Below are 27,012 nucleotides of genomic sequence, written 5' to 3'. Positions count from 1 at the left end.
GGGGATATGGGGACACTGGGAAACGGGACAGGGGGACACGGGGACACAGAGATATGGGGACACGGGACAGGGTGACACGGGGATATGGAGACATGGGACGGGGGACACGGACACGGGACAGGGGGACATGGGACAAGGGGACAGGGGCACGGACACAAGATAGGGGGACACGGGGATATGGGAACACAGGACAGGGGGACACGGGACAGGGTGACATGGAGACACGGACACCGGGATACGGGGACATGGGGATGTGGGGACACGGGGAGGCAGGGATATGGAGACACAGGACAAGGGGACACAGACACGGGATATGGGGACATGAGGAGGCAGGGACATGGGGACACAAGGATATGGAGGCACGGGGATGTGGGGACATGGGGCATAGGAACATGGGGATATGAGGACACAGGGATCTGGGGAGACAGGGACATGGGGGCACCAGGATATGGGAACACAGTGATATAGGGACACGGGGAGACAGGGACATGGAGACACGGGGATATGGGGGCACAGGGAGACAGGGTCGTGGGGACACAGGGAGACAGAAGGACAGGGACACGGGACATGGGGACTTGGGGACATGGGGAGTCAGGAGGACAGGGACACAGGGACGTGGAGACATGGGCATGTGGGAAGACAGAAAACATGGGGACACAGGGACATGGGACACAGGGATAAGGGAAGCAGGGAGACCGGGACCCAGGGAGGCAGGAGGGCAGGGATGCGGGACAGGGGGACATGGGGACACAGGGACATGGGGATATGGAGAGGCAGGAGGGCTGGGACACGGGACGTGGGGACATTGGGCCATGGGGGGAAAGGGAAATGGGGACACGGAAAGTCGAGAGGACAGGGACACAGGGACATGGAGATATAAGCACATGGAAGACAGGACCATGGGGACATGGGGATATGTGAGACAGGGACACGGGGACACAGGAGGGCAGGAGGACAGGGACATGAGTGACACGGGAACACAGGGAGATATGGAGGCATGGGGACATGGGAGGGAAAATGTGGACATGGAGACACAGGGATATAGGAGACAGGGACATGAGGACACGTGAAGACAGGGACATGGGGACATGGGGACATAGGGACATGGGGACATGGGGATATAGGGACATGGGATCATAGGAAGATGGACAGACGGGGGACACAGGGATATAAGGACATGGTGGGTTCTGGAGCACAGGGCACTGGGAATGCTGGGGACCAAGTCCTTGTGCACAAGGACACACAGGGCACTGGTCCCAGGACATGGTGACACGTGGGGTGCTGGAGCACTGGTTCTGGGATGTAGGACATGTGGGGCAGTGGGTCCTCAGCCCTCAGGCACAGGGACACATGGAGTGCCACATCACACAGGAGACGCAGAGTCCCTGGTGTGGCAGGACCCTGCCATGGGGACACGGGCACGGTGCTGAGCAGTGGCATTTGGTGGGGTACACCTGGAATCATGAGGGGTCTCCAGCCAGCCCTTGTCCTGTCTGTCCCCCTGTCCCCCTGTCCCCCTCCTTTCCCTCTCCCATCCCTTTCAGCTCTCACTTCTCTGTTCTGGTTTTTCTCTGTGGTTCCTGCAGAGCTTGTGGTTCACTCCACTGTCCCATTTGTCCCCTTCTTGCTCTTTCCATGACACTTTTGGAGTCAGCTGCACGTCCTGGATCCCCTGGTGTGTGACAGTGCACAAGGCTGGTCTGGGCTGGAGAAGTGTCACCGGGTCTGTTATTCCCCTCCTTGTCCCCTTTGCTGCAGGAGGGAGCTGGGAAAATGGATAAGGGCCACTCAACGCCCACTTTGGTGACAGGGAGGGGACAGCAAAGTGGGACAATATAGGGTGGCCCCATCTACAGGGTGACATCAACTTGTCATCCCGACCACAGTGATGGATCCCTGGGGGTGACTGGTCCTTGTAGGGCTGAGCAGGCAGGTGCCCCCGTGTCCTGGGGGTGCTGCAGTGGGGCAGGGACACACGTCACTGTCTGCCTCCTTCCTGTCCCACATGTGGGGCACAAACAGCTCCATCTTCCCACTGCTGTTCTCCACCGTCTGCCTATGGCTGCCTCACATCTGCATCCTCCTCCCCACAGCGTGGCTGTGTGCAGGTGGCCGGAAATTCCCCCAGACTCGATGATGTCCCCTGGATGCTCAGTGGTGGTGACAACTGGGTGACACCTTGTGCTCCTGTCTAGCCGGGCACACCACAGGGACGTGGGCAGGACGCTGGTGGTGACGCGGTGGAGAAAGAGGAAGGGGAGCAGAGGGAGGGGGCTGGGGCTGGTCCCACCGCAGTGACGTGCAATGGGACCAGCCCTGCCCGTGGCATTTGTGCAGACCCAGCTGGCGCAGCGGCCACTCTGCAGAGATGTCCCGGCGGGTGCCATCGCCCGGCTGCGCTGCCGCCTGTGTCACCCTCCTGCTCAGCTGCGCCTGGCTCGGCTCTGCCACACAACCCTCCTCGAGTAAGTGCCTTGCTGGGTCTGGGGGTGATGGGGCAGGGCAGGGAGGCCTCGCTGGGACACCCCAATATCACGTGCCATCATACTCAGAGGGGATATCTGGGTGTCACAGAGAAAGCTTGGGGCACCGCTCTGCTGCCTTCCCTTGGTGTCCACACTGAAAATCTGAGTGAAGGCCTGAAACCCAGGCAGCATTTCCCCTTTTGGCAGCAAAAATTCAGATTGCTGCTCTCGTAACCTGCATTTTCCCATTCCCTGGATGTGGAGAGGTGGCAGAGATTGTGGGAAACCTGTTGGATATAACCTAAGCCCCCCAGGGTGGAGTGTTCTGGGGACCCCCTGGATGGAATTTTTGGAGCCAGGGGTGATGTGTAGGGAAGCAGAGCCTGGCTGGGTTTTTTCTGAGCCAGAAAAGGGATCTGATCTGGAGATTTTTGTCCCTTGTCCCGGGACCTTCCTCTTCTTTGCGTTTGTTCTTCACACGCAGCGAAAAACCCCCAACCACAGGAAGGCAGGGACATGTGGAGAGGAGCTGAGCTGGAGAGGAGGCAGGAGCTCCCATCTCCCATCCTGGCATGGATATATCCCAACCCTGTGCTGGTGTGGGTTTCCCATCTGCCTTTTTGATCCCTTTGTGCTGGGCTTGATAGGATGAGGGACGTCAGCAGAGCTGCATGTCCCTGCAGCAGCGTGTGGGAGCAGAGCCCAGCTGGGATGTGGGCAGGGTGCCCAGCTGGGCTGGCACTGCTGCTGTGGTGGATGGCACAGGATGTGGCACAGCTTGGCATGGCCAGGGCAGCAGGATGTTGGGGGCTCCCGTGTTGGAGCTGCCCCTGCTGTGGGACAGGGAGACACCAGCTCCTGTGTTTGCTGGCGGCTCTGCAGGGAAGGGTGACAGCTCCTGCATGGTCCCCAGTGGGAAGGGGCAGTGGGAGGGGGCTCTTGGCAGACTGTGATGCCTCGTGTCCTCCTCAGTGCCTGTCAAAGGGCGATCCTTCATCCGCCTCACGCCTCGAGAGAAAAACCTGTGCCCCGGCGCCTCCGAGGAAGCTTTTCTCAACAGCACCCTCAGCACCCTCCTCCTCCCCGCCCTCTACTCCGTGGTCCTGCTCGTGGGGCTGCCAGCCAACGCTCTGGCCTGCTGGGTCCTGGCCACCAACTTCAGGAGGTGTTCCAGCACCCTCTTCCTGCTCAACCTGGCTGGTGCTGACCTGCTCTTTGTCCTCCTGCTGCCCTTCAAGATCTCCTACCACCTCTTGGGCAACCACTGGCTCTTTGGGGACTACTTGTGCCGCACCATGGTGGCCTTCTTCTATGGGAACATGTACAGCTCCGTCCTCTTCCTCACCTGCATCGGCTTGGAGCGCTACATCTCCGTGGCACACCCGTTCCTGTGGAAGGGCTCCAGCTGGACCAGGGGCAAAGTGGGCATCTGTGTGGGCATCTGGCTGGTGGTGGGGGTTGGCATGAGCCCTCTGCTTTTGCACTCCCAGACACAAGATATCTCGAGCCTGAACATCACAACATGCCACGATGTCCTAGAAAAGGAAACACACATGTTCTTCCGTTACTATTTCCTCTCCCTGGTGGGGCTGGGCTTTGGTTTGCCCTTCGTGCTCATGACCATCTCCTACAGCTGCATCCTGGCGCGGCTGCTGGCCAAGGGAAGGTGCTATGGGCAGGTGGTGCGTGTCCTGGCCCTGGTCCTCCTGGTCTTCATCCTCTGCTTCACCCCCAGCAACGTGCTGCTCTTCATCCACTACATGCTGGAGCCCACGGGGTGCCACAACATCACCTACTTCTGGTATGCCCTGGCCCTGGTGCTCAGTGCCTTCAACAACTGCTTTGATCCCTTCATCTACTTCTTCATCTCCCAGGATTTTCGGGGCTGGGTCCGGGATGCCAGAGGCCGCTGCCTGCAGAGGCTGGAATCCTCGTTGGGGAGGTCCACAGAGAAGACAGCCTTGCCCCTGAGGTCCAGTGAGCAGAGCCAGGGGGTGCCAGGCTGTGTCCCCCTCTCCAGGGAGGAGGGATCCTGCAGTGTGGTGCCCAACACAAAAGACTGGCAATAGACTTGGGCAGAAAATCCCACCTGGGTCTGAGGTTCACTATGACTTTGCCCCAGTTTTGCAGTTCCTCCGACGGTGCTGGCACTGCCCCATTCCATGGGTGCCCCAGCTGGGTGCCTGGCCCTGGCACCCCGATCTCCCCGCCTGCCACACCCTGGCATCCCTCACCACTCCTCCTGCAGTGACCAAACCCTCCAGAGTACAAATAAACCTTTATTTCTCCCTGCTGATGGCAGGAACAGGTATAAACCCCCTCCCTGAGCAGAGGCTGTCCTCCATTGCCGGACTACATGCCAGGCACACACGGCCAGCCCTGCTCCTGTTGCCCCCCCCATCAAAATATGCCACAGTAAATATAAGAAGGGAAGGGGGAGTGACTTGGGTGTTCTGACCCTGCCCCATGGGCCCAGTGCTGGAGAGGGGACATGCTGTGTCCCCCCATGCTGGCAGGCACCGTGTGCCCCCCTGCCTGACACGGTGCAGTGCTGCCAAAACATGCAGGCACCACATTTCCACTTTTATTTTCCCTTTTGCTCGCTTCCCTCGGTGCTGGGCTCCATGACAGATGTGCCACTCATGAGCGAGAGCACGTGTGGCAGCATCCCCAGCCCTCCCAGGAGGGGGTACCAGGGCTCAGCATGCCGGTCCCCACTAGTCCCTTGGTGGCCACCAGTCCCTGATCCTTGCCCGGCTCCAGTATAAGGAGGAGGAGAGTGTGGATTCCGTGATGTGGGAGCGTGGGGGACCCATCATCGCTGCCACCCAGGTCAGTGGCTGCCCCTTTGGCACAGCGGGTCACAGGTCACGTCACCGGCTGGCCCGGCCCCGGGGTTTGGCCGTCGCTCTTCCTGAGGATGACGCTGCTGAGCTCCTGGATGAGTTTGTCATTGATGGGCAAGGGAGGCTGCAGGCTCCTCTTCCTGGGCAGCTCCAGGGAGCTCTCTGCACCGGGACTGCTCCCCGGTGTGGCTGCCTCCTCCCAGTCCCTGCCCAGCGCCAGGGAAGGCTCCACGTTCCTCTCCAGAGAGGCTGTTTTGGTGGGTCTGAGCCCCTGGGTCGGAGCTTTGCCGCTCTCCAGGTTCAAGCCCCTTTCGAGGGACACGGCTTTGGTGACAGAGGGACCTGTCACCCTCTGGGCCGGGCTGGCAGGCAGCGAGGAGCGCAGTGGGGTGGCTGGGGGTTGCTCAGGGAACGGGGCTGGTTTCTTGGACCTGTCCACGGGGGGCACGGCTGACAGGTCTGCCAGCAGCCCCTGCCCCAGGTCCAGCACGGCCAGCTCGGGGAAGTTCCCCACCTCCTCGTAGACAGGATCAGCGTCCACCTCCTTCTCCTGCTGCTCCTCCAGGGAGTCCTGGTGAATCTTCATGGGCTGGGGAGGGCAGGGGGCCAGGGTGAGGGGCACTGTCCACACTGCTCAGCTAGACCCCTCGGTCCCCCCTCACCTTGCCCTCCCTGCACTCGGGCACTGGCTGGGAAGCTTTGCCCCTCACCATGGGGCTGATGCCCACAGAGGACCCACCCTCTACCAGGTCTCTTGGCTCAGGCACTGCTGCCCCTTTCCTCCCCATCACTGATGGAGGGGGAGCATTTTGGTCCTTGCCAAGGCACGGGCCATGCCACCAGCCCAGCACCCCTTGGCAGAGGGGTGGGGAGGGCAGGTGGATGCCCACGTAGAGCACAAAGCCAGGTGAGGTGAAGTCCAAGCAATAACCTGATGAGGAGGAGGACCCAAGTCTGTTTCCTTGCATTTCTTACACTAATCCCCTCTGGGCAATGTGTGCCCAGTGAGAGAGGCTCTGGGAACTGGGCTGGACTGTTGTGGTCTTGCTTGCCCACAGCGGGACTATGCAGGGACCCCCATCCCCAGGTGCAGGACATTCAGAGCAATGGGCACCCCCTCTGCCACACAGCACGTGCAGCATGGCCTGGGCATAGGTGGGATGCTGTAGGTGAGCCCTGGCTGCTGTAGCCAGCAGGAGCAGTGCAAAGCCAGCCACGGACACGCTCCATGTGTGCAGGTACTTACAAAGAACATGGACAAAGTCCTTCGCGTGTGCAGGCGGCGCTGGAAACAGAGGAGACGGGCACAGGTAAGCACAGAGGGCAGGGGCAGGGCCAGGGGGCCTCGGCAGGCAGAGGAGGGGCAGTGGGGTGCAGCAATCCCCATGTGGGGTCTGCAGGCACAGAGAGCTGCCATGGACACGAGCACAGCACACAGCACACAGCACACAGCACACAGCACACACACCGCTGAGCACAGGGACACACACCCACAGCACCCAGTGGTGCCGGGCAGCACACACCCACCCACCCCACGGGCCCCGGGGTGGGCACACGGTCTTGGGATGGGTGCAAGGACCTGGGTGGGTGCAGGAGCACCTGTGGGCAGGGGGAGCTGCGGGGGCTTTACCAGGGTCTGGTTGGCAGAGAGCATGGTGGCGTCGGTGCTGTCCCCGTGCAGGGGCACCAGCGGCATCGTGCCAAACTTCTGCTTGGCGAGGTCGGAGGAGGAGCGTCGGCGCAGGATCACGGGGTGCTGGTCGTCGTGCTGTGCACAGGGACAGGATGGGCACGGGGGTCAGGCCAGGCTGCCCTGCCAGCCCCGTCCCAGCCCCGCCAGCCCCATCCCAGCCCTGCCCAGCCCCATCCCAGCCCTGGCCAGCCCTGCCCATCTGTGTGGCACAGCCGGCCTTGCACCCACCTGAGCCTTGAGGATGCTGGTGGTCCAGTCCCACAGCTCAGCCTGCCCCGAGCACACCAGGCACCTGCAGGGGAGACAGCGAAGAAGTTGCCAGAGAGCAAGGCCAGTGGGACCCCATGTGCCCTTGTCACCTTGTCTGTGAGCCTGGGGTTGTCAGGCACAGCTACACCCCATGGAGCTGCACCTCTGAAACTCATTGCACGCCCAAATCGCTGTTTCAGGGCAAGGTGAGAGCTCATTGGGCACCCAGCATCTCCCAGGGGTGCTGGTGGGGATGGGGGGGTGGGAAGGGTGTGTAGTAGGGAGATGGATTACCCCTGCAGCCTGGCTCCCACCTTGTGCCAGGGAGTTTGTGGCCCCACCACTCTGGCTCTGGTGTGCCCCAAGCTCTGCCAGACCCCAGGGCCCTGTAGCACTTCCCCTGGCTGTCCCAATCCCACTAACACTGGGGATAGATCTTGACATCTCTCCAGCCCCAGGATGGCAGGGGCAGATACTCACAGCTGCTGCTTGTCCAGGGTCAGTGTGAAACCCCACCTGGGAAAGGAAGAGACCGGCTGTGGGGCAGCAGTGCCAAGCTCAGACACAGCCCAAGGGCTGTGGGCAGTGGTCCCACAGGCCCAGGTTTGTCACAGCTTTGGGTCCAGGTGGAGCCTGGCATGCTCCCAGCAGGTGAGTTCATGTGCCAGGCACAGGGATTGAGGGATTCATGCCCCAGTGCCATGGCCAGGGAAGGACCCACTTACTGGGCTGGTGGCTTCAGCTTCTTCTTAATGCCCATGTAAACCTTGGCTGCATCCAGGGGCCACTCCCGTTCTGGCTTGGAACTCTGGGGAAGGAAATCCAATGGGTCAGCCCAGCTTGGTGCCAGCCTCCCTGCCAGGAGGACAGCCACCACCATGCCACCGTTGTCCCCAGGCTCCCTCTCCCTGCCTCTCCCCTGCCCTCGGGGTGCAGGTCCATGCCCTGGGTACCCTCTTCTCCTTGAGCAGCAGCAGCCTCCGGTCCCGGATCACGAAGTAGCGCTCCTGGAACTTGTTCCCCAGCAGCTTGGGGGGCTCCTCACGGCATTTCAGCAGCCCACACTTGGGGCTCTCACGCTTGACACCTGCCCAGTGCAAGGAGATGGGGGTCAGGGGGGCTGGGAGGGGCAGGAGGATCCCACTGTGGGTCTCAGGGATGTGACCCTGACGGCTGCAGTGCAGTGGCCAGGGCAAGGGGAAGCTCAGGCAGAGCTGTCCCTCTCTGGGGACATCTCCAGGGTCTGGGACCCTTTGTGACTGCCTTACCTGTGAATAGACAGCTGCCCTCGCCAATGGGGACCTTCCTCACCAGCAGGTACGCGGCGCTGGGCTCCGGGAGCTTGCACCACTGCAAAGCTTGCTCCAGCACCTTCTCCTTGGGGTGCAGGGGCCTCTCTGGGGATGCAGAGACACTCTCATCTCTCTGTCCCCATTCCCTGTGCCAGTCCACATTCCCCCTGCCACCAGCACGAAGCCTCCTCCCCATGTCCCACCCCTCCTTCCCACCAGCCCGGCCATGCCAGGGGTATCCCCCCATGCCATCCCACCAGGCTCACCCAGCTCCCCGTTCTCCAGTGCCTCGAAGGTCAGCCAGATGTCCAGGCTGGCCGCCACGTTGCGCATCTCCAGCACCTGGTTGGTGAGTTCCTCCGCCGTCATCGTGGGGGACACCTGGGGCCAGACACACGGGGAGCTGCGGTGGGCGGTGGCAGGATGGATCCCAGGGACAGGCTGTACCCAGAGCCTGAGTCCCTCCTTGCTCCTCTCGGCACAGCCCTCCTTTGGGACTCACCTTCAGGGTGACACAGCAGTCGGGCAGCTTCTGCTCCAGGTAAACCTCGATGATGAGGTCACCGGCCTGTGAGAGCTGGGGAAGAGCAGGTGGTGTTGGTGCCATGCTGGCATGGGTGCTGAGCACATCCCATCATCCCAGGGGCTCCTGATGGTGTCTTAAGAAGCTGGGGCTGCTTCTCCCCTGGGCAGGAACCTCAAGGTGATGGGCAAAGGGAAGACAAGTGGGGAAGGTCCTTTCCCAAATATCTGGTGTGGGACAGTGGGGACCCAGGGTGGGCAGCTGGGAGTGTCCCCACCCTCCAGTCAGTCCCACCAGCCCGGGGGTCCCTGGTGTGGTGGGGGCCAGCAAGCACATCCATAGTACCTGAGTGTCCTTCCAGGTGGTGATCAGGCTGTTCTCCAGATCCATCTGGGATACCTGGTCCTCGTCAATCTGCCAGAGGAAGGATGAGCAGGGTCATTGTGGAGCGGGATATGGAGGACACAAGGTCGGGATGCAGGAATGCAGGAGAGGCAGAGCAGTATGGGGGGATGCAAGGGGAGCTGGAGGGGGCTGGCAGGGCCCTGCTTACATTGAAGATGCTGACGTAGTTGTCGATGAGATCCTCCATCACCTTGACCTCGTGCTCCCCTTTGCCGTCGGTCTGGAAGAGGCTGGGTGCGAACAGCAGCGACAGGTTCTTGGTGCTCATCTGGTTGAGGTCTGCACATTTCTGCACCCTGGGACAAGGAGCACAGAGGTGAGGGGCTGGTCCCACTCTGGATGGGGTTTCAGCCCCATCCACCCTCCCCTGCCTCATACAAATTCTCCTGAAAAACAGCCCAAATCTACCCACCCCACCAGCAATGGGAACTTCAAGCCAGGCAGTTCCTGTTATGAGAACTTCCCACTGCCATCAAACCAGACAAGAGCCCCACCTCAGCTGCTGAGTCAGGGATGGGAATTTAGTGTTCTGTTTGGGGCATTTAGTGAAGTCTACATCCCACAGGGGGGTGTCCCCTAGTCCCAAACCTCCTGTCACTCCCCCTTGCTGCAGGATGACTTTGGGAACATTCAAGGTGTCCCAGAGTAGCATGTCCCAGCACCATCCAGAGGGCTGGCGTGGCAGGGTACGAGCATGGGGCTCCTCCTGTCTCTCAGGGTTGGAAGGCAGCATTCCCTGGGAAGCAGGGAGACCCCACAATGCTGACTGCTCTTGGGGACCCTGGCTGGACCAGGGGACCCTGCGGGGAGGTGGCCCACTGACCGGTAGAGGTGCCCGATGAGCGCAGCCAGGGTCTTGTGGTTGAGGCGGGGCAGGCGATGGATGAGCTCCTTGTACCGCTCCAGGCGCTGGGGCTTCGAGGAGATTTCTGGAGGGAGGAACTCATGTCATGGATCATTGCTGAGACCAGCAGATCCAGAGATGATCCAGAGATGACCGGGGTTGGCACCAGGATCCTGCCCTGAGTGACACTGGCCCCAGGGAACCCTGGCAGGAAGCCCAGCGTGGGAGCAGCGTCAGGTGAAGGAGGTACCTGCAGCCTCCTTCCACTGCGGATGCAGCTCCAGGGTGAAGATGGGATCTTCCAGCTCGCGGAAGAACCTCTTCAGGACATCAGTGACGTCCTCGATGAAGTTGTCGTTGATGCGCAGCTTGACATTGCGGGCGTCCCGCCGGAACTCCTCCATCAGTACCTTGATCCGCGACTTGGCTCCGTTCTTGCGGTAAATCCCCTCGTGCCGCAGCCCTGGGACAGGGACGCGGGGTCACAGGGGCTCGGTCCTGCTCAGATAATCCCCAGTGGGGCTGGTGGCCACCACGGTGCGTTGGGGGCTGTTCCAGCCGTGCTGTGCTCACCGTACTGGGTGATGAAGGCGATGCAGCTGTCCACGATGATGGGGATGTCCCCCCGGCTCAGCTGCTGGTCCCGCAGCGCGTTGCCCCGGCCCCCCGCCGAGGCCTGGATGTCCGTGTACCACGCTGCCGAGTCCACCCGTGACAAGCCCTGCAGGTAAAATGTCCTGAGAACAACAAGGCAGAAAAGAGGGAATGAACGTTGCCGGAGGGGCAGGTTATCCCCTCCTGCCTGGGACAGGGAGCAAGGCACAGTCAGACTGAGCTGAGGGATATGTTACCCCATCAAGAGACTCGGGCTAGAGTGACCTCTGCAAACCCTTTGGTCACAGCTCTGCTGTCCCAGTAGCATCCCCACCATGGGGTTTGGGATGCATAAGTGGCTCTGCCCTGGGCAGCCTGCTGGGCTTGCTTGGCTCATTCCCCATCATTCCCATGGCCAGGACTCACCTCCCCATCTCCACCAGGATCAGCATCTCCTTCTTGTCTGGAGTCTCCGTGGGGGGAACCAGACCTGCGTTGGGGTGAGAGGTGGAGGGGTCAGAGCCGTGCATGGCCACCCACCGCGTGGTGCCTGTGCCGGGCTGTGACAGCACTCACTGAGCTCCTGCAGCCGCCGGAGGTTGATGCTGTCCTCAGCCCCGTCCTCCTCGGCGGGGCAGATGAAGAGGTGAGCTTTCTGGAGGATGAAGAAGGCCTGCTGCCACCTCTCAGGGTTGAGCATGCACTTGTAGCGCAGCTGGCCCACGCGCTGGAACTCGTAGCCCAGCAGGCAGTGACAGCTCACGGGTGTGAACCACTGTGGGACGGAGCGAGAGACGAGCTGGGTGAATTCAGGGCTCAACCCCCGAGTGATGACTCCCATGAGGATGGGGCAGGTCACCAGGGAGGATGAGACCCCCTGGAAAGGGAGGAGGGTGCTTCCCACAGCGGATCAAGAGCTGGGGAGGAATCACAACGGGGAAGTGAGGACAGATCCTGGGGACACAGCAGGGCGCCGGGGCTGGGGCTGGCTCACCTTGCCGATGGCACTGGCCCAGGCCTGCAGTGTCTCAGGCCCATCAGTTCCCAGCTGCTGCACTTTTTCCCCAGCGAGGAACAGCTCGAGAGTGAAGCGAAACCTGCAGAGGATGAACCAGCCCATCAGGGCAGCCCCTACCCCGACCCTGCACCCAGAGCCAGGGCAGACCATCGCACCCAGCAGGAGCAAAGCCCTCTGTGTGCCCCCAGGCTCTCTGGGCACGCGGTGGGGGCACGGCTGGGGGTACCTTTCAGTGGGGCAGGGGCTGGTGGGTGCCTGGGCTCTGCTGACACCCAGGGAGAGGAGGTCCCCACTCTCAATGTGGCTCAGGGGCTCGGTGCATTTCTCTGTCTCGAAGAAGAGCAGCGACCTCTCCAGGGAGCACCACGTGCGCTGGAAGTCTGTGGGAACATGGGGTCAGTGGCACTGGGATGGGCACCCCCTGGATGCCCTCCTGCACTCCCCACACTCACCCTCTTTGCTCTTCTTGGCACCTGGGAGCTTTGGGGGGGCCGTGGCCCGGTGCAGGTACCCGCTGTGTGTCACTGGCTGTGTGATCTCGTTGTAGACGCCCTCCGGACCCGGTTCCCGTGCACGAGGGCTCCCTGTGGGGCACGGCACTGAGAGTGGGGTGGGAGCAGGCACCCACCAAATTGTGAGTAACAGAGGGGTTGGGAGACCCCACTCATGGAGGTGTGGGCAAGGGGGTGTGCCAGGTATGAGGTTCCCTGAAAAGGGGCTCCAGAGGAACCGCTGCCTTGCCCCATCCTAAAAGAGAGTCCCACGTGGAGTCCCCAGGGAGCCTCAGCACCTGATGATGTCCCCAGCCTTGGGGTGTGCCGAGGGGGACAGGGGCAATGGCAAGGAGGAAGCGTCCCCATCACAGATGGGGCTCGAGGGTCCTCATTACCTGAAAGGTTCCTGGGCCTTTTGCTCTCCAATCCCCACCAAAGGTCAGCCCCTGGGGCCACCTCGCTGGCAGCAGGGTCAGATGCCAGACCAGCCTCCGAGGACGAGAAGAACTGCAGGATGGTCTTGAGGAGGGTCGGTCCTGCCACCGCAGTGCACAGCGCCTGGGATGAGATAGTGCCTTTAGGGACCACGTCCTGGCTCATGGAGACCCCAGACCGCTCCTAGGGACGTTTGAAGGCAGGCAAACCGGGGCACAACCTCCCAGGATGTGCCTGGCACGAGGGTGTGAGCACGCACAGCCAGGCAGGAGGTGTTGGCATCTCAAACCAGGAGCTCTGGGATGGTTCCCAGCACCCCAGTACCCCGAGGTGGCCCCTACCTGGAGCACGTCCTCCTGGGTGGGGCAGTGGGGATGGGGCAGGCGGTACCGGCCCTCCCGGTACTTGCGGGAGATGAATTCCCGTCTCTGCTCGGCGCTGCTGTCCGGGTGGATGGCCTCGCTCGCCGGGAGCCGAGCGGCCCAGAACCGGTTGGCTCGGTCGTTTCCCAGCACGATGAAGAGCTGCAGGAGAGCCCCGTGGCCACGGTGAGCACCAGGGCCAGAGGGAGGAGCTGGATTCCCAGTGTTCCTGCACCCCAACAGAGACCATGGGGCTGCTGCCCTGCTTAGAGGAGCAGCCTGGCCCCTGAGCACACCGTGCCAGCCCCGGTGCCCTGCCCCGAGTGCCTCTACCTGTACGATTTCATTGGACCAGACGCTGGTGTCCAGCTTCAGGCTTTGCACCTTGGAAATGTTGGAGCCCAGGCTGCGGTGCTGCCCTGCGGGGAGCAGGAGAGTGAGCACCCCTTGATCCTGCCAGGGGACTGGGACCCGAGTTGTGCCCATACTCCAACCAGCACCTGCCTGCCCAAGCAGGCCACCACGTGCCCCCTGAGGAGATGTCCCCACCTGCACACTGCTTGCAGATGACCACGCAGAGGTTGATGGATGCCCAGTCGGGACTCTGAGCCCAGCAGTCTGCACAGTATTTGTTGGCTTTGTTGGACCAGATCTTCTCTGCCACCTCGTAGTCGTAGAGCATCTCAGCCATGGCCTCCTGCAGCGCCTCCATCCACTCCCGCTTCTCCCGCTCCGACTCCGCCACGAAACTGTGGGCGCCAGCACAGCCAAAACTCAGGGCACTGCAGCAACCAGCACCCAGGTCCGGCACCTGGCTGCTCCTCCCACCTCATCCCACCTGGGTGCCGGGGATACCTGAACGTTTTGGAGGGGGTGATGAGCTCGAAGCTGCGGTTCTTGGCTTCGCGGATGGTGGAGCCACGCATCTCAATGAAGAACATCCCAATGCCCATTTTGAAGAACTGCAATTCAGAGTGACACTGCTGTTGGTCCTGCAGTGCCACAGCCGTGGTGGACACACCACTCTGGACACGCCTGTGATGTTGGGGCCGGAGTTACGGAGCTGCCTCCAGCATCCCCATCATCCCATCCCTGCTTTGCCTGGACGAGACCCTGCACGTCTCTCAGCCACCTCATGTGGGCTGACATAAAGCACCCTGCAAATACATTATGCCTTCAAATGAAATGCAAGTTCTGCCCACAGCCCCGGAAACCCGGCCACCCAGGTCCTTCTGTTTTTCGGATTTGAGTCAGGGACACTCGTAAGACAAGCATCAACCTGAGCCAAACCCTCAGAGCTGATGCTGATTATTGGGCAACCTGGAAATGAGGTGATGGAAAAAAACCCAGAAAGGTGAGAAAATTGAGCAGGAAGGAAGTGGGGGTTCTGTGGGCAGCAGCAGGGCGTGAGTTGACAGTGCCCTGCTGGTTCCCGTGGGGCAGACACCCCTTGCAGCAGGTGTGTTTGCTGCTGGTTCCGTGCTCAGTGACCCACCCACCCTGTGATGGATTGGGATGCCTTGGTGTGACTGAGACCAAAGCACCCGGCAGAGATGACGATAATTTGGTGACAGCGAGGAGATGAGGAGGGTGGTCCACTCCTGGTATCCAATACTGCTGCCCTGTGCAGCATCTCCCTCTTCCTGCCCTGCCATTCCCTTTCCTCTGCCCATCCTTTTCCTCTCTGCTCCCTCTTTGGCACCAACCCTGGCTAAGCTCCCTCCATCCCTGCCATCCCATCTGCCATTGGCACAGCCCTCTGTGCCAGCTGGGGGTCTGCTCTGGCCACGAACCTGCTCACTCTTGTACAGCCACATCTCGGGCAGGCTCAGGGCTGCGAACACCTTGGACTTCTGGCCCTTCAGCTCCAGGGTCCCTGACTTCTGGCAGTGAGCGGTGTTGGCGGGCCGGGGTCGGGACCCCACCAGGCGCTGGTCCATCACCTTCTTCTGCAGCGTGGAGCACCACTCATTCCTCTGGGCTGGGGACCAGGCATGAGGGAGCAGGGCTGAGCCCTTCCCAACAGCCCTGGCATGGAGCAGAGCACCCGGCAGGCATGGCAGGGATGCGGTGAGAGCTGCCCTTGGGATGCTCCGGATGGAGGAGGGAGGCAGGGATGGTTCTTTGGGGACTGGGGGCCTGGGTTTTCACTTACCCTCGTTCTCAGCACGGAAGACAAAGATCCGATGGCTGGTGACAACCTGGAACTTGTTATCCTTGTTGGAACGAGCCATCTCGATCACGGACAGCGGGATCACCCCCTTGGGGTAGGGCTCCTGGAACGAGCCCCAGGCAGGGTTAACCCCCTTTGCCCTCCCCACAGGGCACCCCCATAACCTGGCACATCCTCCACATCCCCTGGGTGCTGCCTCATAGCACAGCCCGGGGGGCACCAGCAGCCAGGTGGGAGCCAAGGATTCAGGAAAGGACGGATCCATGGCTGGCACCCTATTTTCAGTCTGCCCCAGGGTTTGTGAGCCAGCAGGACCCCCCCTTTCCTGCTCCCTGTTGGCAGAGGGACCCTGGATATCCTGGGCTTCCTACAGCCGAGGCTGTTTTCGGAGCCCACCATGGCTGCTCCACCCTGGTGATGGCAAAGCATTTTGATGGCTCCTCACAGAAGGACAAGGGGAGGCAAAGAGGGTATAGCAGCCCCTGTGGTGCCAAGGCACGGTGCAGCCTCCCCACCCTGCCCCATCCTGCCCCTTTGTACCTTCTCACTGCTGAAGTACATCAGGTTCTTCCCGTCGAAGCGGACGTAGCGCCTCTGGAAGACGTAGTTCCTGTTGGGACGGCAGAAAAACTGTTGGGAAGGGGATGATCCCCCCGAGGACCCCACATCTGCTCACAGATCCCCCCTTCCCACAGGGATGGCTGCACAGAGACCTTTGCAGCACAGCTGGGGTAACCAAGAGGGTTCTCCTCCCACAGGGAGGTCTGGCTGCCCCAGTAGCACAGTGACCACTGTGGCCACCTCACCCAAGGGGGCTTTACCTGTGTGGGCTGCCCCATCCCACCCCTGGAAGTGTTCCAGGGCAGGTTGGACACAGCTTGGAGCAACCTGGTCTAGTGAGAGGTGTCTGTGCCCACGGCAGGGGGTGGGAACAAGATGAGCTTTGAGAGAGTCATGGCAGCTGGGACACCCCAGCACCCGCAGGACAGCTTTGAGATCCCTCCCAACCCAACCCATTCTGTGATCCCATGGCTGTCCCACGTACCCCTGTGGGGAGAGCTTGTCCAGCCAGCCACTGAGCATGGTGGGCCGGGGCTCGGAGAGCGACGTGAAGCTGGCGTAGGGGGAGATGGTGAGGTCGTCCAGGACCTCGTCCGGGTAGAGGTGGGCTGGGAGGCTGAACGGGGCCCCCTCGGCCCGCGGTGCCTCCACGGTGGAATAGCCCTCGGTGTCGTTCAGGACGATGCGGTCGATGAGCCGGCTCCGGGTCTCCTCGTCCTCGCTCCGTCCCTCGCTGCTGCACTCGCTGCTTGTCCTGTGGCAGATGGGGCTGTGAGGGAGCCAGGCTGCTCACCATGCAGGCTCCTGGCTAATCCTATCCCATCTGGGGACACCTCATACTGCCCCTGGCCCCGTCCTGAGTGCTCAGGGCACCCAGGGATGTGGGTGTTTGAGTCTCCATGAGCAGGGTGGGACAAGGGCTCAGTGCTCATGAGGCCATCAGCAGCCCGAGGCTCAGCCAGTCCTACATCATGGCAAGGCTGGGGCCACCACACACCTCCAAATCCCTGGCATTACCTCCTTCCCCTCTTCACAGGCAGCAAACCAAAGCCAGGGAGCTGTTCCCATGTCCTGTTCCCTGCTCTACACCCATCCCAGCTCCCTCCTCACCAGGGCTCTCAGCCCCTCTCCCTCTGCCCCTCCAAACTTCCTGGCACCGTGAAGATCTTTCTCCCACGACTCTTTGTGCCTGCTCTTGTGTCCAGCCAAAATGCCTTGTAAAAGGATTGAGATGGATAGATGGGCCACTGGAGCTCCTGCACCTTGGGAATCCAAGATCTCTATCTTCTGGGGAAGCCATGCTAAACCCCCCTGCCAGGCCTGCTGAGCCTCTCCAACCACAACAATAAAAGGAAATTATAAAAATAAACCAGGGCTAAGGCTGCCCCTTCCCATCAGCCCTCTCAGCCAGCCATTTTTCTTTCCCTGAGAAGGAAATGTGCTGGAAAATGTCTGACAGTCCCAGGAGCTCACAGGGAAGCTGCCCAGGTGAAATGGTGATGGGCAGGAAGAGAGCCATGGAAGGCAGAACATGCCAGCACCCACAGGACAGCACCCAGGATTCCGTTGTGGAATCCAGTGCCAGGACGAAAGAAAGGCTCCAAGAAAGACAAAAAGGAGGCTCCAAGCCTTGTCCCAGCTTCTGCCTGAGGAGCACCTGAGATGCCAGGCTGGGCATCTCCAGGGGGATGGGGTGAGTGATGGGGGCAGGTTCACGAGGAGAGCACACAGGAGCTGGGGGACATCAGATAAAGCCAGCAGGAGCAAGGCTCAGGAGCACGTGGGAAAGGAGCAGCTGACCCATGGGATTCCTCCTTGCAGAAGGAGAAATCTGTGAAGGAGAAGCCCCTTGAATATGAGAAACTGCCTCCAGTGTAAATGCATGACTAGAAATGCTTTTGGAGCAGAAGGAACCCAAATTCTCCCAACACCTGGTTTTGGGCACTGACTCATCCTCGGAGCCAAGGCTGTGCATGGATCTGTGCTTTGGCCCTGGACAGGCACCTTGTGAGGCCATGAGACACCAGATGTCCCTGATCCACATGGGACAGGAGCAAGTCTTGTCTGGGAGGATGCTGGGCTGGACCCACCCGGGCTGCAGGTGGGTTCTTGGAGAAGTGAGGTGATGTATGGGATGAGGAGGTGATAAGAGAGGGAAAACAGCCTGTTTGGCTCCAGTGTATGGAGACAAAGGAAGGACAAGAAATGGCCACGGGTGGCTGGGAGGCTCAAAGCACAAGGAAAATTACTGTTTAATTAGCGTAACAGAGCCTTGGCAGGGTGAGTCATCTGGCTGCAGTCCCAGCCTGGTCTGCAGCTTCTTCAGGAGGGACTGGCCAGGCAATAGAGCAGCTGGAGGACTCAGTGAGTCAGAGGCAGACATCAGCCTTGAGTGCCAGGGCTGAGGGGGAGACAGACACAGGGAATGGGTCAGAGCAAGAGAAAAAGCAGATAAAATCCATAACAGCCCCTTCCTGAGCCATGACTTACAGCCAATGAAGCTATAAAGAGCTGCAGGACACGGGGCATCTGCCAGGGACAAGCAAAGCCCATGGTCTGGCTGGAGTGGGGTCTCTCAGCATTCCAGGAACACACCAAGACCCCGCTCTGGTCTCGAGGACAGGGTTGGTGGATGAAGCCTCCAAACAACAAGTCTGCAAAGGCCAGGTCATGTCCCCTTCCAGCTGGAGTCAGGTAGTGAAGACAAGTAACCCCGGGGACAAAGGAGTCCCCAGGGCCAGGAGAAGGTATTTCCAGGTCAGCTGAGCCTGGAGGGTGATCCTTGAGGTGCACTGAGTTTGGGCAATGTCATCCTGTCTGTGCTCATGTGGGAGATGTGGTGGAGGACGGAGGTTGGGTGATGGAGGGAAGGGACCTGCTGGTGGTGAGGGGATCAAGGAGCTGATCCTGGCTCTGGTTACTGCAATGAACCTGCAAGTGGGCACCTGGAGGGAGGGAGGGAGGGAGGGAGGGAGGTAAGGAATAAACTGTCAAGGACACAGCATTCCTGGTGTTTCTTTTCCTGAAGGGAAGATGCCTCGAGGTGTGGGGAGAAGCAGTCCAGGGTCTCAGAGCAAACCAGAGCAGAGCCCACCACCCTCACCACAGTGCCTGGTGAGTCTGACCCAGTCCCTCAAGCTCCACAGGGTGACACAGACACTGCTGTGCCACCACCTCTCTCCTGCTGAGACTGATGTCTGGAGCAGGGCAGGGGATGCCTTTGGCACCAGCATTTCAGGGGGCTGAGCATCACCAGCTTGGATGAAGGTGGTCAGTGTCAGAGCAGGTAAATCCCACCCTAGACTCCAGGCTCTGCTGGACCCTCAGACACTCGGCTCTCAGTTTCTCAGGGAATTTTGCATTCCTTTTCCTCTTTGCTGAGGATATTTTGTTGCTGGTGAGGTGGCTGTGCCCACCCCTAACACTGGCACTGCCCAGAGAGCAAGAGGGCTCCAGACAAAGCTCCCCCACAACAGGGTGAGAAGAGCTACCACAGGTAGAAGAAAGGGGAAGAAAGGGGAAAAAGGGACTCTCTGAAGTTTGGGAGTGGGAAATATTTCCCATAACAAGCAGATCTGTGGGCTGCAGGAGACCCTCCTGTTTTTCCCAGTGACCAGCTGCCCGTCAGCAGGATGAGGACTGGCTGAACTGGGGAAACACGAGTGCTGAAGGGGAGGATCAGGAGGTCCCACAGAAGGACCAGGGCTGGCCAGCAGCCCCTCAGCAGCTGAGCAGGAGCCCATAGCTCTGCTCCAAGGGATCAGTGGGGCTGGTTGAGGGAGGAAAGCGTTGGAGCAGCTGGATGTGGAATGGAGCACAATGCAAAAGGTCTTCAAAGGCTTTTCTGTCTCTACTTCCACTCATCACACCCCAACCACCCTTGTGCTCAGTCTGGGAGGAAAAAAAAAACTGTGAGCCACTGCCCCTGACACTGCTGACAGTCACATCCTGCCTTTCCTTAGCAAGACCAGGCTGCAAAGTCCCTGGTGGGTCCACAGCTGCAAGTGCCTGACCAATGATCTCGGGATATTCTGGATCCCAACTCCTTGGAAGCCACTGGATGGAGACTGTGACCCACAGGGCAGTGCCCAGCTCTGCTCTGAACTGCTGGTTCCGAGGCTCCACGGGAGATTTCAAGATTTCTGTTTGCAAAACTCCTGTTCCCAGGTATTTGCAGTTCCCCACCCGTGGCTGTGTCAGCTCCGTGCCACTGGATCAGTGACAAACACCCAGAGCAGGAGATGGGCTGGACCAACACTAGGCCAGAAAGGGCCATGGGCATGCACTGGCCAGCAAGGCCACGGCCAGAGCTGAAGGACACAGAGCTGCAGCTCACCTCCTCCTCTCTGAGCAACACAGGAAAAGGAACCCTCCCCATCCGAAATGGGAAGAGCAGCTTTCCTTCCTCTTTCTGAGATGCTATCAGGAGTTATGGAAAGTACATTTCAAAAGCATTTTAAAGGTGCCCCTCACAATTTCAGTGTCTAACACAGTGTGACTGAGCAGCAAATGCTGATCTGATGATGCTGGACCCTTCGGATATTGCACATCCCTCCATCTGGAGCTTGGAACTACCTCATTTATGAGTAATCCCTGTCCTCTGTGGTGTTTTCCCACTCCCAGAGGCCAAATCCAGGCTTCTCTGGGTGTGCAGGTGTCCATTGCCACTGATGCTGCCTCAACTGTGCACCCACAGTGTTTGTTGCCAAGCCCTGTCCCCCCAGGGGCCACCCACCAGCACAGCTCCTTCTCATTTCCAAACCCACCGGCTCTCCTGGAGGCTGCTGGCCTGATCCCAGACACTTCTGATCAGCTCTACGGTGGGGGAAAACCCCCCATTCCCTCTCAGGCTGTCCCCAGAGGTGTCCCCTGCCCCCTGGCATGCAAACCCCTGACCCTGAGCCCAGCCCAGCCCCTGTAGCCCAGGGGAGGTGATCCCACCTGCAGACTTCTCGCTCCAGGTCCAGCTCGGACACTGCCTCGTAGCTCTGACCAGCGGAGATGCCAACACCCTGTGGGGAGAGAACAGTCACATCTCCTCTCCCTGTGCCCTCTCCCATCCCAGATCTCCTCATCCTGCCCAGCCCACAGTGCAGGGGGCTCAGTCTGTGACCCCCAACTCAGCACAGAATCACAGAATATCCTGAGCTGGAAAGGACTCACAAGGATCATCAGTCCAACTCCTGGCCATGCACAGGACACCCCAACAATCCCACCCTGTCCCTGAGAGCGTTGTCCAAACACTCCCTGAGCTCTGGCAGCCTTGGGGCCGTGCCCACTGCCCTGGGGAGCCTGGTCAGTGCCAACCACCCTCTGGGGAAGAGCCTTCACCAGGCACTGCCGGGCACCATGGCCTCACCAGTTGCAGCTCCCAGCTTTGCAGTAGCTGATAGGATGCAGAGTGACAGCAGGGGACAGCCACCATCCCCACAGTCTGCCCTCACCTTCAGGTCCCGGGATGGGGCTACATGCCCGAAGATGGTCTCGCTGTAGGGGCTGATGGGCTGCTCGTTCACCTCTGTGGGGAGACGTGGGAGAGAAAGGCAGTCAGTGGTGCCTGCGGTGAGGGAGAGACCAGCCAGGACCCCCAACATTGGAGGGGGACCCCCCTGAGCCCACAGTGCACCTCGACATCCAGGGCACACGATGTGACAGAGATGCCAGCCCAAATACTTGTGGGGTTGGGCGCTGCCTTGGAATGGGGCACCCCAGTCCCTGAGCGAGGCAGGAGCACTGGGCAGGACCCAGGGGAAAGGCAAGGTGTGCGGGTGTCCCCCTCTCCCCCCTTCCCTGGGGACACCAGGAAGTCCCCAGTGCTCACCAGTGCCCCGGGGCTCTCACCTGGCTTGCCGGTGGGTCTCTGTGGGATGGGGGGCAGGGCCCCGCTGGGCCAGCCGAGACTGCTGGAAAACAGGAGAGGGGTTACTGGGTTGGGCTGGGAGCCTGCGGGGTCCCATCTGGCTGGAGGCTGCTCCTGACCCAGGCTGAGCCCAGCTTTGCCCCCTGGAAGGTGCAGCATCCCCTCCCTGCTCCCAGTGCCCTCCTTGCTCCGTTCTCCTTCCCCTCCCTGGGACCTGCCAGGCTCTGTCTCCTGGACATTTCCCAGCAGGAACCAGCCCCAGAACCCTCGCTCAGTCACCCCCTCACCACGCTGGGGACCTCCAGCCCTGCTCCTGGGGGGGCAAGGAAGGGGCAGCAACTTCTCCCCACAACCAGAAGGAGCCATCCAGGGGCCCAGGGCCACCCTGTCATATCAGAGGGATCCCAGCTGCTGCATCCAGAGCGTGGGGAAGACACGAGGAGAGTGGGGAAAGGGCTTTGTCTGGCACCTGGAGGCAGGCAGGCACAGGCTCTGGGGTGGGATGGGGTTCCGAGGGTGGAGGGCATTTTGGATTGTTGCCTCTGGCTGCTCTGCATCCCCCCTCCACTCCCAGGGGCGAGGGGAAGCATCTGCTTACTCAGGCTTGTCATCCGGCTGGGTCAGCTCCTGCGGGGACAGAGCCGGGGGCTGAGGGAGAACCTCTCCCTGGGGACCATCCTCCCCTCCCGAGTCCTCAGCGGGTGCTGCCGGGCGCTCCAGTCCTTCGTAGATGACATTAGACACCATCTCCAGCCGGCCCTGCCCTGCTCCTGCCCTGGGGCACGGCGAGGGATCTCTCCTGGCTGGGGCGGCTGCGGCGAGCAGGGGAGGGTGGGAGCGGGGGTGACCCTCCGGCACGTTCCCAGGGCCGGGCTCAGCTGCCAGGACCCTGTGGCTGTGCCGTGGTGGGACAGACGGCACGGACGGGGGGGATTTCTCCGACGGCTCCGGGGTTTGTCCATGATTCGGAGCTGGGGATGGCCGTGTCTCCTCCCGAGGGCTCTCCCGAGCTCGCAGTCGGGATGTTATCACACCCATGGCCGCGGCTGCCCCTGGATCAGCCGGCGGGGCTGGCCTGTGCTCCGAGCACTCCAAATCCGTGGAGCTCTCCCCCGGCACAAACCCCTCTAGTACCACAAAGGCTGCAGGTGCCCTGCCGCTGCCCGGGCCGCGTGCTGGCACTGTGGAGCGTGCTGGTGGCACGGGCACTAATCCCTGCTCGGGCTTTGAGCGAGGGAAAACTGTCCTCGGCTTGGGGACCGGCCTCGCGACGGGAGGAGCAGGGTCCTGCTCTACAGGCGATACCTGGCTGGGCGCAGCAACACGCTGCTGTGTCCTAAAGGCGTCAATAGTCCCTCCTGGCTCTGCTTTCATGGCATCCTTGCCCGCCTGGGGGGCATCCAGGGCCTCCGTGGCTCGGAAAGGGGTGTCTCCTGCTGTGCGTCCTGTGTGGGATTGACTCAGCATCCGCGTCTGCTGCGCCAGGCTGAGGATCCTCTTGCGGTGCCCGGTGGCGGTGATGCCGATCTGCTGCAGGTCGTGCCCATCCAGCGAGGCGGCATCTCTGGCCACGTGGTAGCCGTGCTGCTTGAAGACATCCCGGTACCTCTCCAAGTGGATGGTGGCCAGCCAGTCTGCGATATCCGAGTCAGGGCCGCACGGGGAGCTCATGGCCCTGGGGTGCCTCTGCAAGGGATGCTCAGCCCATCATCTGTGCAAGGAGGAGAGAAAGGGGCTGAGGGGGCAGCAGCCAGGGAAGGGGGTGGGTTCAGCTGCCGTGAAGGGCACAGATCCTGTGAGTGGGAGGGCAGGATGCTTCTTCCATAGGTCTCCCCACCTCGCTGCTCTCCCTGGAGTCGCTCACCTCCCAGCTCAAGGAGCCGGCATCCTGTTGTTCCTCAGCCCAAGCCTCTCCACCCCTCCCCGGAGCTGCCGGATCTGGCCCCGCGTTGTCGGCGAGGCCGTGACCTGAGCCCAGGCAGGAACCGAGCGTCCGGGGGCTCACGGGGGAGCGGGTGGTCGAGCAGATGCCGAGCGCTGGGACATCCCGGGCTGTGCCGAGCGCGGGGCTGGGCGGGAGGACAAGAGCCGGCGCAGCCGCGGGGGTGTCCCGGGCAGATAACGGGGGGAGCTGCACGGCCCCTCCCAGGGGATGAGCTCCTGTGCCGGCCGGCTCGGGGAGGGCTCTGCAGCCGGAAGGGCCAGACCATAATCTCTCTCTCTCACTGCTGGCGAGGGCATGGGAGAGGTCAGCATGACTCACGGGCAGGCAGAGGGGGGACAGCCTCCCACCCACCCCCGGCCGGGACGGACCCCCCACCGCCAGCACATCACGGAGGGACATGTTCCGCCAGGCTCGTCTCCCACCAGGGACCCCCATCCCCAAACGATTTGGCAGCACGGCCCCGGGACAGCGCCGCGGGCTGCCCGCGGGGAGCTGAGGGCCTTTTTCCCATGAATCATGCGGCTCCGCACTAAACCATCTGTGCTGACTGTGCTGCCACTGGGTCTTTTTCCAGTTCCTCCATTTCCCTCTATTGTTCGGCGCAGGCTTCCTTCCTGCTGCCTGCACGCTCCCACGCATCCCCTGCCCCCTCCCGCAGGAGCTGCGTCCCAAACCCGCCGAGGGACAGCCGGGCTGAGCCCCCGCGCCCCGGCAGCTCCCGGCTCGCCAGCGCTGCCTGCCCGGGTGCCGCGGGTGCCACGGGGAAGTGCCTGGCAGAGGCAGCGCTGTCGCTGCGAGCACGTGGGGGGGATGCTGTCAGCGAGGAAGGAGGGACAGCCACGGCAGGAGCTGGGGGAGCAGGACTTGGAGAGCAGAGCACGGGCACATGGCAGCTGGAAGGCTGCCTGTTGATGCAGGACCTACATAAAGGGTGGGGAGAGCCCAGCACCGATGTGGGCTGAGTGTTTGTGCCACAGGGTTAAAGGGCTGTACCCACTTCTGCCCAGCAGCCCGGCGATGAAATGGGGCAATTTCCCCCTTTCTCATGCCTATATCGCCCTGAGGGATCTGTGGCCAGCTTTGCTCTCTGCCTGTCCTGCCTGGGGCTTCAGCTGGCTCACGAGACCCCCCTGTGCCCAGGCAGGGGGTACCTGGGCTGTGCCGGGCACCGAGTTGTGGGGTGGCACTTTGGGGCAGTCCAGCCATGCCCATGGGCAGTGGCACCTCACAGGCAGGTGGACACCATCCCATCCCTACAAACCCACGTGGATCAGCCAGTGCAGTGGGGATGGACTGCCCCCAGTCCCTTCCCCACCGTCCCCAAGTTTGTCCCATCCATCCCCTGCCACCCTCGGGGTTCTCCCTCACCTCTTGTGGTCTGCAGCCCCCCAGGGCCGGCTCTGGTGGAGCAGCATGGTGGCAGTGCTGCTGAGGGCTCCAGGGCTGCCCTGCTCTGGGCTCCAGAGTGATGCCAAGGCAGTTCCCTGCAGGAACTGCTGCGGGTGCAGACAGGCTTCACAGCACCCAGCCTGCGCCTCCCACTGCCGGTCCCTCCTCCAGGCCAACCCTCTGGTCCCCATCCCTGTCCCACCCTCCTGTCCTGTCCCTTCCCAGGCATGGTGCTGCCTTGTGTCCTGTCCCTCAGCCAGGCTCTGCCCTCCTTTTGGGAGCTGTCACCCACCCTCCTCGTTCACCTCTCATTCTTCCCTTGCCTTCCCAACGAGGGTCCTGCTTCCCACTGCGAGCCCTTGGACATTCATTGCCATGGGAGACCAGGATTCCCTGAGACCCACACTCCAAGGATGTGCTGCAGAGGGATATCTCTGAAGTTCTTGGATGTATTCAGTTCCATCTGCTGTTTCTGCCCCTGGCTGGAGGCAAGAGGAGATATTCACTGTCCCTGCCATGGCACAGGACTGGGAAGGGTGCAGCTGCTGGGAAGGTGCTGCAAAGTGGGAGGAAAGAGGGAAAACTGTTCACGCTCATGAGGGCACTTGGGAGGACTGGCACTGGGGCTGGCTGGGAACACCAAAACCTCCCTTGAGCTGCAGGGAGGCTGGGATGCAGCACCCCATCGTACTCCTGGTGCCTCATGGCAAGGGGGATGTGGAGTGAGCCCCAGCCAGGATAACAGCAGGGGCTGGGGTGGAAGGGGGATGTCCAGAGGGATTCTCTCCTGCAAGGAACCTGAGCTTTCACCATGGACCGGCCCAGCTGCCTTTAAGAGAGCACTTTTCACAAGAGCCCCAGCAGGGCTGGCAGTTTGTCTGGCTCTGCCCTTACCCAACCTTGCACACGAAGGATGCCCGAGGCTGGTATCTCACAACACCCTTCTCTGTTCCTGATGCCGCAGCCGATAACCTCCCCCTGCCCTGGAGGGTCCAGATCTGAGGACACCTTTACTCCAGCTCAGGCTGGTCCTGTTCTGCCCCAGTGATGCCCCCAAAAGCCACTGCAGGGGTTTGGGAACATTGGAAGCCCCTGGTGTGGGAGGGCCGCCCTGTACAAACCTCTCTGCATGCAGGAAAGGCAGGTTTCCTTATCACAAGCTGCTCCTACAAAGCAGAAGCAGAATTCAGCACGAGTCTGGCACAGCTTTTGCCTTCCCCCCCTTCCCTGCCAGCTGCTCTGGCAGGGAGTGGCACAGCCCCAGGGCTGGGGATGGCATGGGTGGCCCCTTGGACCACCTTGGGGGTGGGGGACCCTGAGGGTGTGCAGGGACCCTCTGGCCCTGCACTGCAGACCATGCCATCCCCCTGCCTCTCAGAGGAAGCTGTTTGGCACCGCTGCTTGTGGGAAGGTTGCTGAGGTCTGTGGTGAGAGCGGGAGGGATGGAGCGAAGGGTGCTGGTGACAGATGATGTGTCACCATTTCCATCCTGCCCTGCTGGAGGCATTGGCACCAGTGAAGTCCTGAGTGGGGCCAGATCCTGGCTCACTGCTGTTGAGCACCCATCTGCACCTCCAGAGACAGAATTCCAGGATGGGTCAGGTTGGAAGGGACCACAACGCCTCCCTGCTCCAGCAGGGCCTTCCCAGAGCACATGGCACAGGATTGTGTCCAGATGGTTCTGGAATATCTCCAATCAGGAGACTCCACACCTTCTCTGCTCTCTCTCCAGGGCTGGGTCACTGCCCAGCAAAGAAGTTCTTCCTCCTGTCCAGCTGCAACTTCCCGGGCATCAGTTCCTGCCCGTTCCTCCTGGGCCATTGCTGGGCCCCCCCGAGCAGAGCCTGCTCCAGCCTCTGCCCCC

The 27,012-nt window shown here is 61.3% G+C and overlaps 2 protein-coding genes across 3 annotated transcripts; one reads left to right on the top strand and one right to left on the bottom strand.

Annotated features, from left to right (window-relative positions):
• The first annotated feature begins 1,553 nt into the window (after positions 1–1,553).
• LOC113978303 (proteinase-activated receptor 3-like) lies at positions 1,554–4,684 on the top strand. Its single transcript, XM_027705116.1, has 3 exons — positions 1,554–1,675; positions 2,338–2,465; positions 3,438–4,684. Exons 2-3 carry the CDS (start codon positions 2,369–2,371, stop codon positions 4,532–4,534), a joined length of 1,194 nt encoding a protein of 397 aa, XP_027560917.1. The 5' UTR covers positions 1,554–1,675; positions 2,338–2,368; the 3' UTR covers positions 4,535–4,684.
• A 47-nt stretch (positions 4,685–4,731) lies between these two features.
• On the bottom strand, positions 4,732–25,231 carry ARAP3 (ArfGAP with RhoGAP domain, ankyrin repeat and PH domain 3). Of its 2 annotated transcripts, none has more exons than XM_027705113.1 (34): positions 25,128–25,231; positions 22,413–23,525; positions 21,796–21,857; positions 21,399–21,472; positions 20,896–20,966; positions 16,439–16,708; positions 15,934–16,003; positions 15,376–15,496; positions 15,014–15,201; positions 14,076–14,182; positions 13,770–13,969; positions 13,554–13,639; positions 13,200–13,382; positions 12,819–12,981; positions 12,382–12,513; positions 12,156–12,309; positions 11,906–12,008; positions 11,488–11,686; positions 11,338–11,401; positions 10,891–11,054; positions 10,568–10,780; positions 10,297–10,402; positions 9,622–9,769; positions 9,414–9,482; positions 9,048–9,122; positions 8,812–8,926; positions 8,522–8,650; positions 8,207–8,340; positions 7,979–8,061; positions 7,734–7,769; positions 7,233–7,296; positions 6,942–7,079; positions 6,558–6,596; positions 4,732–5,900 (listed from the first exon to the last, which is right to left on the bottom strand). In XM_027705113.1, exons 2-34 carry the CDS (start codon positions 23,483–23,485, stop codon positions 5,334–5,336), a joined length of 5,400 nt encoding a protein of 1,799 aa, XP_027560914.1. In that variant the 5' UTR covers positions 23,486–23,525; positions 25,128–25,231; the 3' UTR covers positions 4,732–5,333. The 2 variants fall into 2 exon arrangements, with proteins under 2 accessions (XP_027560914.1, XP_027560915.1); XM_027705114.1 differs by having other exon boundaries at positions 16,439–16,714; positions 20,902–20,966.
• Positions 25,232–27,012: the final 1,781 nt, after the last annotated feature.

The sequence above is a fragment of the Neopelma chrysocephalum genome, unplaced genomic scaffold (genome assembly GCF_003984885.1).
Source record: "Neopelma chrysocephalum unplaced genomic scaffold, ASM398488v2 Primary Assembly neopelma1_319, whole genome shotgun sequence".
NCBI lineage: Eukaryota > Metazoa > Chordata > Aves > Passeriformes > Pipridae > Neopelma > Neopelma chrysocephalum.
The sequence above is the reverse complement of the archived record's forward strand: the minus strand, read 5'-3'. Positions and strand labels throughout refer to the sequence as shown.